The 14,174-nt window shown below is 36.8% G+C and overlaps 1 protein-coding gene across 7 annotated transcripts in view; it reads right to left on the minus strand.

Annotated features, from left to right (window-relative positions):
- UBR5 (ubiquitin protein ligase E3 component n-recognin 5) overlaps window positions 1-14,174 on the minus strand; it is a 141,481-nt gene that overhangs the window by 59,713 nt on the left and 67,594 nt on the right. For all 7 annotated transcript variants that reach the window (XM_060128609.1, XM_060128613.1, XM_060128612.1 and 4 more), the window contains 8 exons: window positions 12,011-12,195; window positions 8,757-8,866; window positions 7,806-7,918; window positions 6,647-6,790; window positions 6,448-6,559; window positions 6,050-6,204; window positions 5,592-5,789; window positions 844-1,054 (listed from right to left, as the gene is read on the minus strand). In XM_060128609.1, the coding sequence (XP_059984592.1) occupies window positions 844-1,054; window positions 5,592-5,789; window positions 6,050-6,204; window positions 6,448-6,559; window positions 6,647-6,790; window positions 7,806-7,918; window positions 8,757-8,866; window positions 12,011-12,195 (1,228 nt within the window). The remainder of the gene's footprint in view (window positions 1-843; window positions 1,055-5,591; window positions 5,790-6,049; window positions 6,205-6,447; window positions 6,560-6,646; window positions 6,791-7,805; window positions 7,919-8,756; window positions 8,867-12,010; window positions 12,196-14,174) is intronic.

Below are 14,174 nucleotides of genomic sequence, written 5' to 3' on the forward strand. Positions count from 1 at the left end.
ATACTAGTGATAACAGCTTAATTTTCCCTCCTTAGAGCAACACTTAAGCTAGAATGAACTATGACCTTTAATGTGAATTATTTCCTTATTCTGCCTTACTTTTCAACCCCCAAAGATAAAAAATAAGGTTATTCACAAGTAGGCTGAAATTTAGCTTTCACTACCAAGGAAGAAAAGGCCTACATATCGGTACCTCAATCTTAATTTATACACTATTTATAATCCTTTAGTCAGTCAACGATAACGAGATAAAGGTCAGAAACTTGCAAACCACTGTTCAAAAACGTAGCTACCAGAATATCAACTGCAGAATTCAAAATAAGGAAAACCATATGAATTACACAGTTACACTTTAGGTTTTCAGTTTCCCCCTTCACTTAGCCAATTAAAAACTTTATGGCAAAAAGCTTATTTACTTTTCCAAAAACATCTAACAACTCACTAGGTTATTTTTCCCTCTACATTCTGAAAATTGGGATAAGAGTTGCCTCAATATAATTTGACTTCTCAATATAATTTGACTTAACTTGCTAAATAATTCCCATGGTAATATAAGTCACCAGCAATTATAAAATCAGTAAAGCTCTTAAGTATCATATATACAGTTTGTACTTAACAGAGAAATTAGAATTTAAGGCAACAGAAACACATTGATAAAAATTTTATTTATTCATGTTACATGTTCATCCTAACAGGCATTTTTACCTTCTGAGACTCCTAGATTTTACAAAGCAAAGTAAAAGTACATACAAATTCTTTACAGTGATTTTCTTTAATAATTTTTATATTTTCAAAATTGCCCAAAATTCCTCTTAAAGATCATGTTACAGTTCTTAATCTCACCCTCTTCTTCTTTAGTTTCCTTATTGCTGGTTGGAAAGCAAACTGATACACAAGCATGCAAAATATTTCGATTTCCATCACATCTGTGGCTGATGAATGTCTGTAGCATCTGTAGATTCTGCTCTAAAACAACCGCTTGCTCAAGATTCATAAGATATTGTCGACAGGCCTCATAGTCACAGCGTAGGATGTGCTGCATTAAGGTTTGTTTCTGTGCTCAGACAAATTAGGAAAAAAACTTCAATGAATTTGTACAGCACATTACACATGTCAAAAAGTTCACATGGCCAACACAATAATATAATCAGCTCTGCAGATACACAGAGACAATTTAAGGTGGCCTGGCAAAAGAAGCTGAACTTGAAGGTACCCTTAAGCACAGAATACAACTGACAGGAATGTAAAGGACCAATAAATATCTTCAGCTTCTGCAACTAACTCAACTCTAACTGTGGCAGGAAAGCAGCCGGATATACAATGCATAAATGGGAGTGGCTGGATTGGACCTATAGATCATAGTTTATACAGCACCCTTATTTACATCATATATAACTATCAAATTAGAACTCTATTAATATTGTTAACCAATTAAGCATAGGGTATACATTTTATTCCAAGCTTATTCTCACCTTCTTGTGCTCTTTAAGGTTACATTTACGTCACACTATGGTACATGAAAGCCAAAACCTTCAACTCCCCCCAGAAATAACGACAGACACAATCCCCAAAGGTGACAACTAATGTACTTCATTGTCAAAGACATGGTAGTAATGATCAAGTATTTATATATCATCTTCTACCTGAGAAATAGCATGCTGTGGATGGAATATTCCCCCCCCCATTCATGTTGAAGCCCAATCCCCAATGTGGATGGTATTTGGAGGTAGGGCCTCTGGACAGTCATTAGGTCATGAGGGTGGAGCCTTCATGAATGTGATCACTGCCCTTAAAGGGGGCTGAAGAGACCAGAGTTCTCCCTTTCCACTGTGTGAGGACACATGGTCATCTGTGAACCAGTGAAAGGGCCCTCATCAGACACCAAATCTGCCCACACCTTGATCTTGAACTTCCCACCTTCCTTAACCATGAGAAGTAAATTTCGGTTGTTTATAAGCCACTCTGTCTGTAGCAGCCTAAACAAACTTAAGACACAGCATAAATAGACCAAAGACTTCAAATGTACTTTTTTCAGAATGTAAACTATAGTTATGGGATATTTAATGGACTGAATGTAAAGCATTAGTTATGGAAAACAAGCATATCTGTTCATTTTAAATAAAATTGAGAACTGGAAGAAAGCAGGTGGGAAAAGAATGCGTGGGAATACAAAGGAAAGAAGAGAGATGCTTTTGAACTTGGCAGCTCCCCACAAATTGCCTAGATAACCCATCCCTTCCCCCAACCTTATGAGGATGAGAGGAAGTAACAATGGGGGAAGAAGGGCACAAGAAAATACAGCTAAAAAACTGTTTTCAGTACTTGACACACGTGAGATAAGCCATTCTGACTGTGGAACTATGATCCTGAAGTGACCCCATAAATTGCAAGCTCCAGTTCAAGAATATGAGATGGGCGACATAAGACTAAATTTGCCAAAGTCTAGTGGCAAATATGCACTAATCAATACGTTGAGAGAATATGTCAAAGTCTCTCCAAAGAATGAAAAGTGCAGTACATTTAAAAATAACTAAAATTAAGATATTTTGCTGCACACTGCTGTGATATATAGAATGTTTTCAAGCAATCAGCCAGTCATCTGGCTGAAGCAGCTACTCTAGAGGGAGCTCTCATCTCCAACCTGCTGGGCAGTATATGGGCTCTCACACTGACAGTATCAATACCACGCTTACTATGTTTATCCTGCATCACTGTATGTTGTCACTTATTCTTATAACACAAAGCAGAGAGTTCAGCAAAAATTTCTTGCACGTCTACCGTGCACCAATCCCTAGTAAATGAAGGCTATTTAGAAAGATAAATGATGGCACACTTTATCGCTACCCTTGGGATGCTGACAAAGTGCAGGGGTCATAGAATCAAATGCCTACAGAAGCATATGCAAAAGTATAAGTGAGTGGAGGAGGCTGGCTGTAAGAAAGGTAACACAAACCGTATAATAAATAAATGGTGACTAACATTTGGACTTAGAGCAACAAATTTTAAATAGTGGGAACTGCAATGAACTGGAGACACCATGTATAGCCTCTAAGAGGACTTAATGTTTTTATAATGGCCCAATATCACCATTATCTTCTAATTCTTTAAGAGCACCTGAAAATCTGAGTTTTAAATACAAATTCTGTGATTTTTGAATGCTGGCAACCAATCAAGAATTTTTAAATGATGTGAAGGCTATTTCTAGGGGCCACATTCAGACCACGGCCACCTCCTTCAACCCCATACCCCTACCAGTTTGGAACCACTAGTCTAGTAGGTTAACAATTAAAGCTAAACTAAGAATATGAGCACTGTGTCTCTAAACAAAAGCTCATGGGTATCTCTCAGGAGCACCTAGATTCAGATTATTTTAGATGCAGTTCTAGTAAGTTTGCTTATCACCTCCAACCTAATGGAGGGTAAATAAGCTCCCATTCTAAGCTCCATTTCTATCTTTTATAGAAAGATTCCTCAAAAGAGTTGTCTAAGTTCCTCAACTCCCATTTTCTCCTTAGCTCACTCTAAATCAGGCCTGCATCCCCACTGTCAACAATGACCTAGATGGAGCCAAACGCAAAAGTCAGTATTCAGTACACGCCCTACTGTCCTACGGCATCATTTCATACACTTGAACAACACATCCTGCTTGACACATGCTCTTTGCTTAGCTTCCAAGACAAAACTCATTCGTTTCCCTCCAATTCCTTCTCAGTCTCTCATGCAGGTTTCTTTTTATCTCCTGGTATTTAAATGCTGAGACTATTTTCATGGCTCAGGCCTTAGATCTTTTTTCTCCTCCAAGATTTTAGTAATCTCATTCAGTATAAGTCCTTTAAATATCACAGATATACTGACAACTCCTAAGTACACTTCTCCAGCTTGGTCCCCTCTCTCCTGGTCTTCCAACTTACACATCTAACTCTCTATTCACCATCTCCTCTTGGCTATCTGATAAGAATCTTAAACTCCTGATCTCACCCCCCCAGAACCTGCTTCAATTCTACAGTCTTCATCTCGATAAACAGCAACTTCACTCTTCAAAACCTTTTGCCCTCTGCTTCCTCTATCTGACACCCTATATTTAGCCATAAGCAAATCCTGTTGGCTCTACTTTAAAACGTATCTAGTATATCTACAGTCTAATCACTTATTATTCCACCTCCTGGGTCAAGCCAACATCACCTTCCACCCGAATTCTTTTAATAGCCTCCTAACTGGCCTCCCTACTTCCAATCCATCCCCCTTGTATTCTCAGCGTGTCAGCAATGACCTTTTGAAAATGTAAAGCAAATCAGGTCATTCTCTGCTCAAATTGCTCCAATAACTTCCAGTGGTGTTGCCTCCACATCTAACAAATACAAACACCTCAACCACAGTATGTTCAAAACTAAACTCATCCTTTCCCCTTATCCCATTTGTTTTTCCTATTTTTCTGGGGTTTTTTGGCTGCACCGCACGGCATGCGGGATTCTAGTTCCCTGACCAGGGATTGAACGAACCCGTGCCCCCTGCAGTGGAAGCGGGGAGCCACAACCACTGGACCACCAGAGAATTTCCAGTTTCTCCAATTTTTCATTTCCCTATCATCCACACCTAAATCAGAAGCTTTACAACCCCTTCCTTTCATTTACTGCTGACATCCTGTCACCAAGCTTTAGAGCTTCTACTTCCTTAAGATCTCTTAAATCCATCCCCTCTTCCTTATTTCCAAGAGTTCAAGCTTAGGGCTTCCCTGGTGGTGCAGTGGTTGAGAGTCTGCCTGCCGATGCAGGGGACACAGGTTCGTGCCCCGGTCCAGGAAGATCCCACATGCCGCGGAGCGGCTGGGCCCATGAGCCATGGCCGCTGAGCCTGCGCGTCCGGAGCCTGTGCTCCGCAGCGGGAGAAGCCACAGCAGTGAGAGGCCCGCGTACCGCAAAAAAAAAAAAAAAAAAAAAAAAAAAAAGAGTTCAAGCTTACTTTGTTTCTAACATGGATAATTACATTAGCTTTTTTATCTGGTCTCTAAACTTCTGTTCTCCATCCACTGCTCATCTTCTTTAAAAACACACAAAAAAGCCAGCTTAAAATCCTTCTCCTCCTAGCTTTCAGGGGAATGCTCAGGCCCCTTAGGTTAACGCACAAGGCACCCCAGTGCCTTTCTCCCACCTTATCACTTGCCACTCATTGATCCGTATAAGCCCTACCTTCTAGTTATGTCAGAAGAATGTACATGTTCTCCCAACATGTACATTCTGAGATTCACAAAGGCTGCTCTTTGTGCCTGGGATAACACTTCCTACCTTCATCCTGCGTCTAGGAGACCCCTATCTGATTCTTTAAAACTATATCCAGGTATCACCTACTCAGAGAAGCCTCTACAGTCACAGTTTGATTTACAGCCCTCCCTTTTGTACTTCTACAACATTATGCATGCCTTACTCAAACGCTTAAATCACACTGTAATCAATGGTATACGCATCTCTCTTGTCCTAATAGACTATTAGTTCCCATAGGGAACCGGCAATGAATGATCTATTCAAGATCGTTTCCCTAGACTCCAGCAGTGCCTTCTGAATTGAAATGCCAAGTAGTTTCAGAAGTCAGATTACCTCTACAGCCATGATGATAATAGCAGCTTTCTTTTTGATTGTTGAATTGGCAGGAAGATTTATTAAAGAATGTACACCCATTCCAAGACTACTAATAGGTGGAAGATCAAGCCAATCAGGATCCCTTATTCCTCCCATGCAATCTTTGGCCATGGGGTAGATAGTGCCATTTCCATCTCGAAGAATAATAGGAGACTCCTATAATAGAGGTGAAAATTAAAAAGCTTGGCTCCCAATCAAAAATGTTATGTCTGATTTTTACAATAGTTATATTTATTTTCAAATTAGATTTTATATGTTTGTAATAGTGACCAAATAAGAAACTTAATATTAAAATATGTTGAATATTCTAAATTCTTCAATGTTTTATAACAAGCAAACTAGAGCCAAACCCTAAGCATCACAAAAATGCCAATGTTGTCATATAAATTTTCAAAAGCAAAAATAAGCCTCTATACCTGTCCAGCAGTAAAGATGGCTACATTCCTCTCATTCTGACCAAGGAAAGCAATGCTGCTTGTAGGGAAATTATTTTCCTGTTCTGCTTTTCCTGTAGCAAGATCAAAGATACAGTACCGTACCCAATTTCCAGTCTTCAAAACAGCATGCACACCTTCAAAAACACATAAATGTTAAAAAAAAAATGTTACACATCCTTAGTGAACTCTAGTAAGTACCTACCAAATTTTACATCTCTAGCCACATTTCAAATGTAGATACATTTCATTCCATAACGTTACACACAGGAGACAAAAACTGCCAAATGCCCCAAACCACTTTATCTAATTCCCATTTACTGCACAAGTATTAATAGAACATGGAGTATGCCAGTTAGAAAAGTTACAAAATCTTTTACCTTTGGAATCCACATTCACTGCTAATATTTCTGTTTTTTCAGGTATACAAAGCTTTTTAGGAGTCCTTTGGAAACAGTCAGGAACTTTTGGTGTTCCTCCAGTTTTGACAACCTGCATGACAAAAGGAATTTTGCTCTCAAATCTGTAACATACTCAGGGTCCCGACATTCACCTGCTGAGTGAGTCCTCTACACTTACCTGCAGTTCATCAATTCTAAGTAACCTACAATCCTGAAGGAGAGAAGAAGGGTCAGCATCTGAACCAGAGTTGTTTTGACAGTTTGTATTACTGGACGTTCCTGGAAATTTTACAGCAACATAGGCTCCATCCACTTTCAGCACCTAGAATACAGGTAAATACGATAAATGTTAACACTAACTCATATGAAATCAATATGCAAGTTAGAGTCATTGAACCAATTTAACACTGAAGGCACTTAATTCCTTATGAGTATGTTTCTTCAATGATCGTCAAGTTGTAAAATTAACCTGAACACACTCACCAAATATACTGTTGACATCTACTTCCATGACATATTATCCACAGACAATATAGGTAGAGTGAGCAATGCACAGAAAGCCAAGCACAGGACTTGAAACCAGAATACTTGAGTCCTACCTCTGCTACTTACTGCTTTTGATTTTAAGCCAATGTGATCGTCTTAGAAAAACATAGCTGCCCGTAAACTACAGTTCTATTTGAAATCAAAAGGCCTTTGTAAATTGCAGGACATGATGTATCTACTCTGCCCTTTAAGTCCAAATGAAAGACCATCCCATTTCACAAACTAAAGAGCAATCAGGAAAAGTTACTTTGCAGGTATTCTACAGCTATAGTCCCATTTTGTTTTTAAGAATGTGAAAGGACAAAGGTGAAATTAATGGCATTCCAGCTGATGAACTCTACTCACTTGGTTTCTTAGGAGGCAAGACCCTCTCCAGGAAGAAGGGAAGAGAAAGTGGAAGCTTAAAGACAGTAGCAAGATTTTTAAATGTTATGGAAGATCATCTCCATTAAAACTGTATAAGTCCCAAAGAATGGACTGTATCAAAAAGTAATGTTATCTCTTAGCAACTTTTCTGTAAATCTAAAATTATTCCAAAATAACACTTTTTTAAAAAAGCAGAATATCACCATAAATGCTCAAGGAGAGGTATAATAATCTTCAGTTCATCTGTCAGGGACAAAGGAGATACGTGCATCAGATTAAAGGATGGGACTAAAGAGATCATTAGAGGTGATAAATAAAGCAGCCTTGAGGAAAGGGCTGATGAGCACTCACCAACCGTAAGTTCTTCGATAACCAATACCATTATAGTTCAGTTAGTAACTAATTCTTAGACATTCTGAACAAACCTTGCCAACAGGAACGTTCTTAACATCTTCCACAAAAACGACTTCCCGAAGAGACCACTGCTCTTCGTTCACCTTTTCCTCCTCTTTTGGGGCAGGGGTGGACCGTCGTCGTTCTTAGACAACAACAAAATGGTAAGTACCAAAAAGAAAATGTGAAAGAGACTTTATAGATTTCATCTAAATATATGAAAAAAGATCATTTGTAAAGGGATACATAACTGAGACATCTAAATAAATTTCATGAACTACTGCTTTACGAATTGAGCTTTCATAACTAACTTCCACTTTAAATGAATTCATAGTGAAAAATATCCATGTTCGTTAATGCCTAACAATATTAACACTACTATAAACAACTGCAAAGAAGTATTTAAAAATTTTAAACTTATTCTGGACCCTCAAAATTAGGGCTATCGGACCCATGTTTAAAAAGGAGGATCTGTTGGGCTGTTCTTAAAACTAGCACATGACTATTAAAAACTTTCGATTTCCTCAAGTACAAAGCAATTAAAACTAGAAAATAAATGTACTTTGGAAAGCTATTTTAAAAAAAAATTCTTTAAATCCAAGGTGCAGTAGTAAATCTAGGTTTTTAAATTCTACAAATTCTGAGCGGAAGTTGTGACCAAGCCATAATCAAGCTACAATAATAGTCCCAACAAAGGTAGGCAGATATTCTAGAGGGGCAATTATTTCCTTCTATTACTGCAATGCACTTTACATATTGCAGCAAATTATAACTCGCAAAAACAACAAGAATACTCAACACTGTAAATACTGTTTTTCTATTTAAATAAAGTTGCACATTGAAAAAAATCAAACTAGTAGGAACACAATTTATATTAAAAGATATTAAAAATGGTCTGAGTTGCCTCAAATCAGAAACAAACTGAACACAGCTCTCTGCCTGGGATCTTACTTTGACCAATGTGTACTACACATAAAACTTACTATACGGCATTGATGCACTGCTGGCAATGGAGGATGCATCACTACACGTGGATGCTGGAGATGGTGGAGGACCCATTTCTGTTTTCACAGGTTCCTGCTTACTTTCAGGCCTGCAATTAGAAATAAGATTCTCCTTATAATTAGGAAAATGACATATTAGGAACTTGTCGAATGGCTTATTTTTAAGACTCAAGTTTATTCTCATTAGGGAATGAAATAGTAAAAACTTATACAAAATGGTTATTCTTTAGGATGCAAACTGAAAAAGATACACATTGCATACTTCAAACTTTTCTTAATGTTTTAAAATAGAAAAGAAATATACTATGTGGAGCTATCAACAACGTGGAACAATGGTTCAGATAAGCCTTATCTAGGAATAACAACAAAAGCTACACTCAATTTATCAATATAGCTTTATCATAAGCCTCTTGAGAAACAAGTTTCACACTTCAGTAAATCCTGACTTGGACACTGCAATTTAACTGAAAAGATGATAAAGGCAAATAAATAAAAAGTCTACTATATCATTAATTTCCTAGAGTTCAAAGAAGGAACTCCCCTTGCAATGGCTTACAAAACTTTACCACCAGATGGTCCAAGAATAATCACCTGCTATAACTGAAATGAGAATTATAGTATTAATAAACTATCCCTCTTCCTTGAGTTATTTCATTAATGCTGTACTCGAGAAGATAACTATAGCAACTACATAATATTCTACAGATGGTAAAAATATATTTTTATTCATTAAAAGGCAGAAGTCAATTTTTAGAGAGAAAAGTCATGTATTACTCAGAGATTTGTTATATATAGATTATGCTGGTATATATTATAATCAGGGCTATCATCTTAACCCCCTCATCTGCTATTAACCCCACCAAGAATTTCACCTGAGTTTAGAAATAGTCCATAGAAAAACAGCGTTATTTTTACCAGCATCTTAGCAAAGTTCTCAGTACAAGCACACATGAATACTCATGGCTGCTCTGCAAATCCTGTGACAGTGGAAGCAAGCCAGTACTGACTCATCACGAGCACGCTTAAAGTCAGCACGTTTCCATGACTATAAGAGTCTACTGACATGAAAATGATTATCTTCTTAACATTTAATTTCACTTAGCTCTTTTACTAAGTTTATTAATAAAGAAGGCAAATTTCAAGGAAGGTTCTGAAAAACTTAATAAATCACAGGATATAAATACACATCCTATTTTAATCTCATTTTCTATTTGTGCACATCAAAAAGATTTCAAATGCTCTTTACAAAGTTTCATAAACAATGAAAATGTATTTTGCTACTTTTATTTCTAGGATAAAAACAATCAATGCAAATAGAGGGAAAGTCTATCCACCTATTTTTAAAAACAAGACAATATATGGAATCTAAAAAAAGAAAAAAAAATGATCATGAAGAATCTAGGGGCAAGATGGGAATAAAGACACAGACCTACTAGAGAACGGACTTGAGGATATGGGGAGGGGGAAGGGTAAGCTGTGACAAAGTGAGAGAGTGGCATGGACACATATACACTACCAAACGTAAGGTAGATAGCTAGTGGGAAGCAGCCGCATAGCACAGGGAGATCAGCTCGGTGCCTTGTGACCACCTAGAGGGGTGGGATAGGGAGGGTGGGAGGGAGACGCAAGAGGGAGGGGATATGGGGATATATGTATATGTATAGCTGATTCACTTTGTTATACAGCAGAAACTAACACGCCACTGTAAGGCAATTATACTCCAATAAAGATGTTAAAAAAAAAAAGATGGCATGTCACATCCTACTCAACACTTTGGTTTCTCCCTTTGAAGAAGCAAAGGAAGAGAGCTGCCAAGCAAGGATCTATGACCTAAGAGAAGTCACGTATCACTAGCCATCAACAAGCATCTCCACCATCGTGCTAAACACCCAGACCAAGAGTATGACCTACCCTGGGATAAAACGTGGGAGTTTAGGGGAGATGGCAATGTGGTATTTTCACTTATGCCTTTGCCTGCAATGAAGTAAGCCTTTAAAAAGCAAGTGTCTAGAGTCTGGTATTAAGAATGCTCAATTCGATCAGCTAATATGGGCTAGATAAGGAAGAGGATTCTAAAAAACCTTTTTCTCTTACACGGGTTCCTTATAAATTTAGTGCCAGCTAAAATTCATGTGCTTGGAAAATATCCACACCGTGTCTTGCACTTTAATATAAAGTATTATAAATCCATTTAATTGAATAAACATATTCTAAAACAAAAAAATAAATAAATTTAAAAAATAAAAACAAGACAGAGCACAAAGCACAAAATAAGCAAAAAACTTAATTAGGCATAAATTACAGTAGCTTTGGTTTATAAAAGAATATCTTTAAACTTATTTTAACAGTAATCCTTGTACAATCATTACATTAATTTGAGCAAAAAATTTCGAAACTTTAAAAATCTATATGTATAGTACAGTCCCAATCATTTCTTTTCAATGCTTGTATAATTTAGAATAAAAGAAAATAGTATACCAAAATATTTAAAATGCTATTTCTGGAATGTGATATTATATTACTCTTCCACGTTTCTATAATGCTCATGTATTTTTACAACATTAAAAAAAAAAGTAATTTTGAAACTTTACTAAAGTGTTTAAGATCATGTACCAAACAACCAAATCATAAAGATGAGTAGATGCCTCTAAAAGTACAGGTGTTAAGATCTGTGTACCTGGCTCCCAAACAGTAAGCCAGCCCCAGAATGTGGGTTATACACAATTCAGTGGTATTTCTGTTCACATATCCCCCCCAACCCAAAAGTTTACAAATCCTTTATAGAATTTCCCTCCCCAAGCACATTAACCTGTAAAACCCTTTCAATGATCAAGATGCAGGCAAGATGTTTGGTAGAAATTAAGATGATTATACATGGAGAGAGGAGGAAAAAGTCTGCCTAAGACAGTATGGCTGAACATATTATCACTGCTATACAACACCTTCCAAGGATGAACTCTAATGACAAAACAAAGACATCAAAAGAGAACCCTACACTGCCATTCTGGCCACCAAACATTAAGAATAACTATAATATACAAATATTAACCAATTTGCAAACAGTAAATTTTACCAATTCCTTTGAAAATTCATGGGGATCTTAATAAGACCCCCTCACGTTAACACTTGTCTAAGTCACTGTACACCTCTAAGTCTCCTTGGTACCCCCCTTCACATACAGAGCAAACTAGAAACTGATGTTAAATCAAGATTAGTTAGGGCATAGTACTTACTTAGCTTCAGTAGTTTTGCTAGCTTTGTCCATGCTTTTCAAGCTCTCAGGAGATCTAAGCTGAAACCTACAGCTATCATTCATATTCCAAACTGACTCCATTAAGACACCAACTTTAGGAATCCCAGCACTAATTGAAAATGCAACTGCTCCAGCATGATAGAGGGGATTATTTCTTAGGCATACCTAGCAAACAAAAGAAAAATCACCATCAAGATGACAATTTTAAAACAAACTAGAGGAGTTACGTGTTCCCAAATTATGGAGCAGGAATAATTGGCACATTTGCTAAAAATGAACTTTAAAATTTCATGCAGCAAATAACCTGACCGTTCTGCCACAAGGACACAGAAGAGAAATAGCAGAGAAGAAACTAAAAAGGTTATTATTTAAAAAGTGAAATGTGAACAAAACAATTACATTTTTTTATCTGTTTCGTATAATTTGAAATTATTTTCTTCCTTAATTCATGATGCTATATATAGGCTCCATAACTTCAACTCTACCGATACTTGTTTCCCTCAGAAGACTGTTGTTTCCTACAAGCCAGAATTTTCACTGAATAATATAAGTTTTCTCTTAAATTAGAAAAAGAATATGTAGACATTAGTGTTAGAAGTTAACTGAGTTCAGCAGTGAATAACCTATAAATCTTCACTGCCATGGAGCACCCCTAGGTCATACTCTAAAACCAATAACCTCTAAGGTGACACTGCCAAATGCACCAACAGTAACTCGAAATGAGGTATGAACGTTATTTCTGGAAATCTCTTTTGATTCTAAGGAGCCCAATCTTACTTTCTGTTCAGTCATCCAGTGACTAACGATTATGTTATATTTGACAGTGGACTATATGATGATCATGTTTTTTGTCAATTTATAATTAAATATAAGTCACACAGTCTTAAGAAGGTGGTACATTTGAGAAGTACAGGAACTGGAAATACTGACACAGAGCAGGAGTTGTCAAAGAATAGTTGTGTGTCACTAAATATAGCTCTGTGGCATAGAATGAATAGTTCAGAAGAGCCGACTTCTTGAAAAGGGTATGTCCTGCTTAGGTTGACTTAAAGAGAGGTTTCATCCATAAATTTTTGGAAAATACTGGTGAAAGCTTAAATACTGAAAGAGGATCAACAAGAAAGAAGGCTATAATTGTCAAAGAAATGTGGCAAGATATATTAGAAGTTATCCATTAACACCTTCTTATAAAAATAAATGCACCTTAGAGACAAGGAGGTGTATATCCAGCATATAAGAAGACATGAAATGAATATTTGCTAAACATACTACTCTCCACAATTATGATCTGTGAGTGCAGGTGCGGCTGCAAACTCTTAACTGATCGACCATTCTTTCTGATGTTAACATATGAACGATTTCCCCATTATGTGGCCATGACTGTCTTAAACCTCCAGTTTTCTACACTTTAAAACAAAATCTTATTCTATACCAAAGTATTGGAATATGCTGCTATTTTTCACCAATTTAGTGCCAAGCTATTGCTTAAAACTTTTCTTCAGTGCATCTTTAAAGGATTTTTCTACCCTCCCTGTCTATAGTAATGTCATCCTACATGCTAATAAGGCATCTGCCAGGATATTCTGCTAATATGTGAGTCTAATAAATAAGGAACTTTGAAAACATGAGAAATCAGTATGTGAACTGAATAAGAAAAAGGGAGCTCCTAGAAAAGAGAGATCTGTCCAAACCAACTGATGTAAATAATGAAGACTAAACAACAATATTCAAAATAATGGGTAATTGCTGAAAACTTCCTAGTTGGAAGGCCAACAAAGGAGTCAGAACAAGACAACCATGAATAGGACCAAAACAAATGGGAGTCCCAAACAAAAATAAGAAGTACATAAGCTGAGTTTTGGAGAAAAGTAACAGCTAAAGCAGTGATTACTTTTTAAGACATAGGTAATGTAAACATGATACCACCTTACAGTGATGAGAAAAAGCTGAATTGAAAAAAAAGTGCTAGATGAGGAAATTAGTGCCATGTTACATCACAAAACCCAACACTTGTCTAAGCGTTAGGGATTATAAAGTCCTTAAACACTCATTGCAGCACTTGCTATAATGAATATAAATATCAACTTTTAACCCGAAGATAAATTTCTAACAGAATCTAATGAATTAGAAGTATAACGGTAGTG

This window comes from Lagenorhynchus albirostris, chromosome 17 (genome assembly GCF_949774975.1).
Source record: "Lagenorhynchus albirostris chromosome 17, mLagAlb1.1, whole genome shotgun sequence".
In the NCBI taxonomy this organism is placed as follows: Eukaryota; Metazoa; Chordata; class Mammalia; order Artiodactyla; family Delphinidae; genus Lagenorhynchus; species Lagenorhynchus albirostris.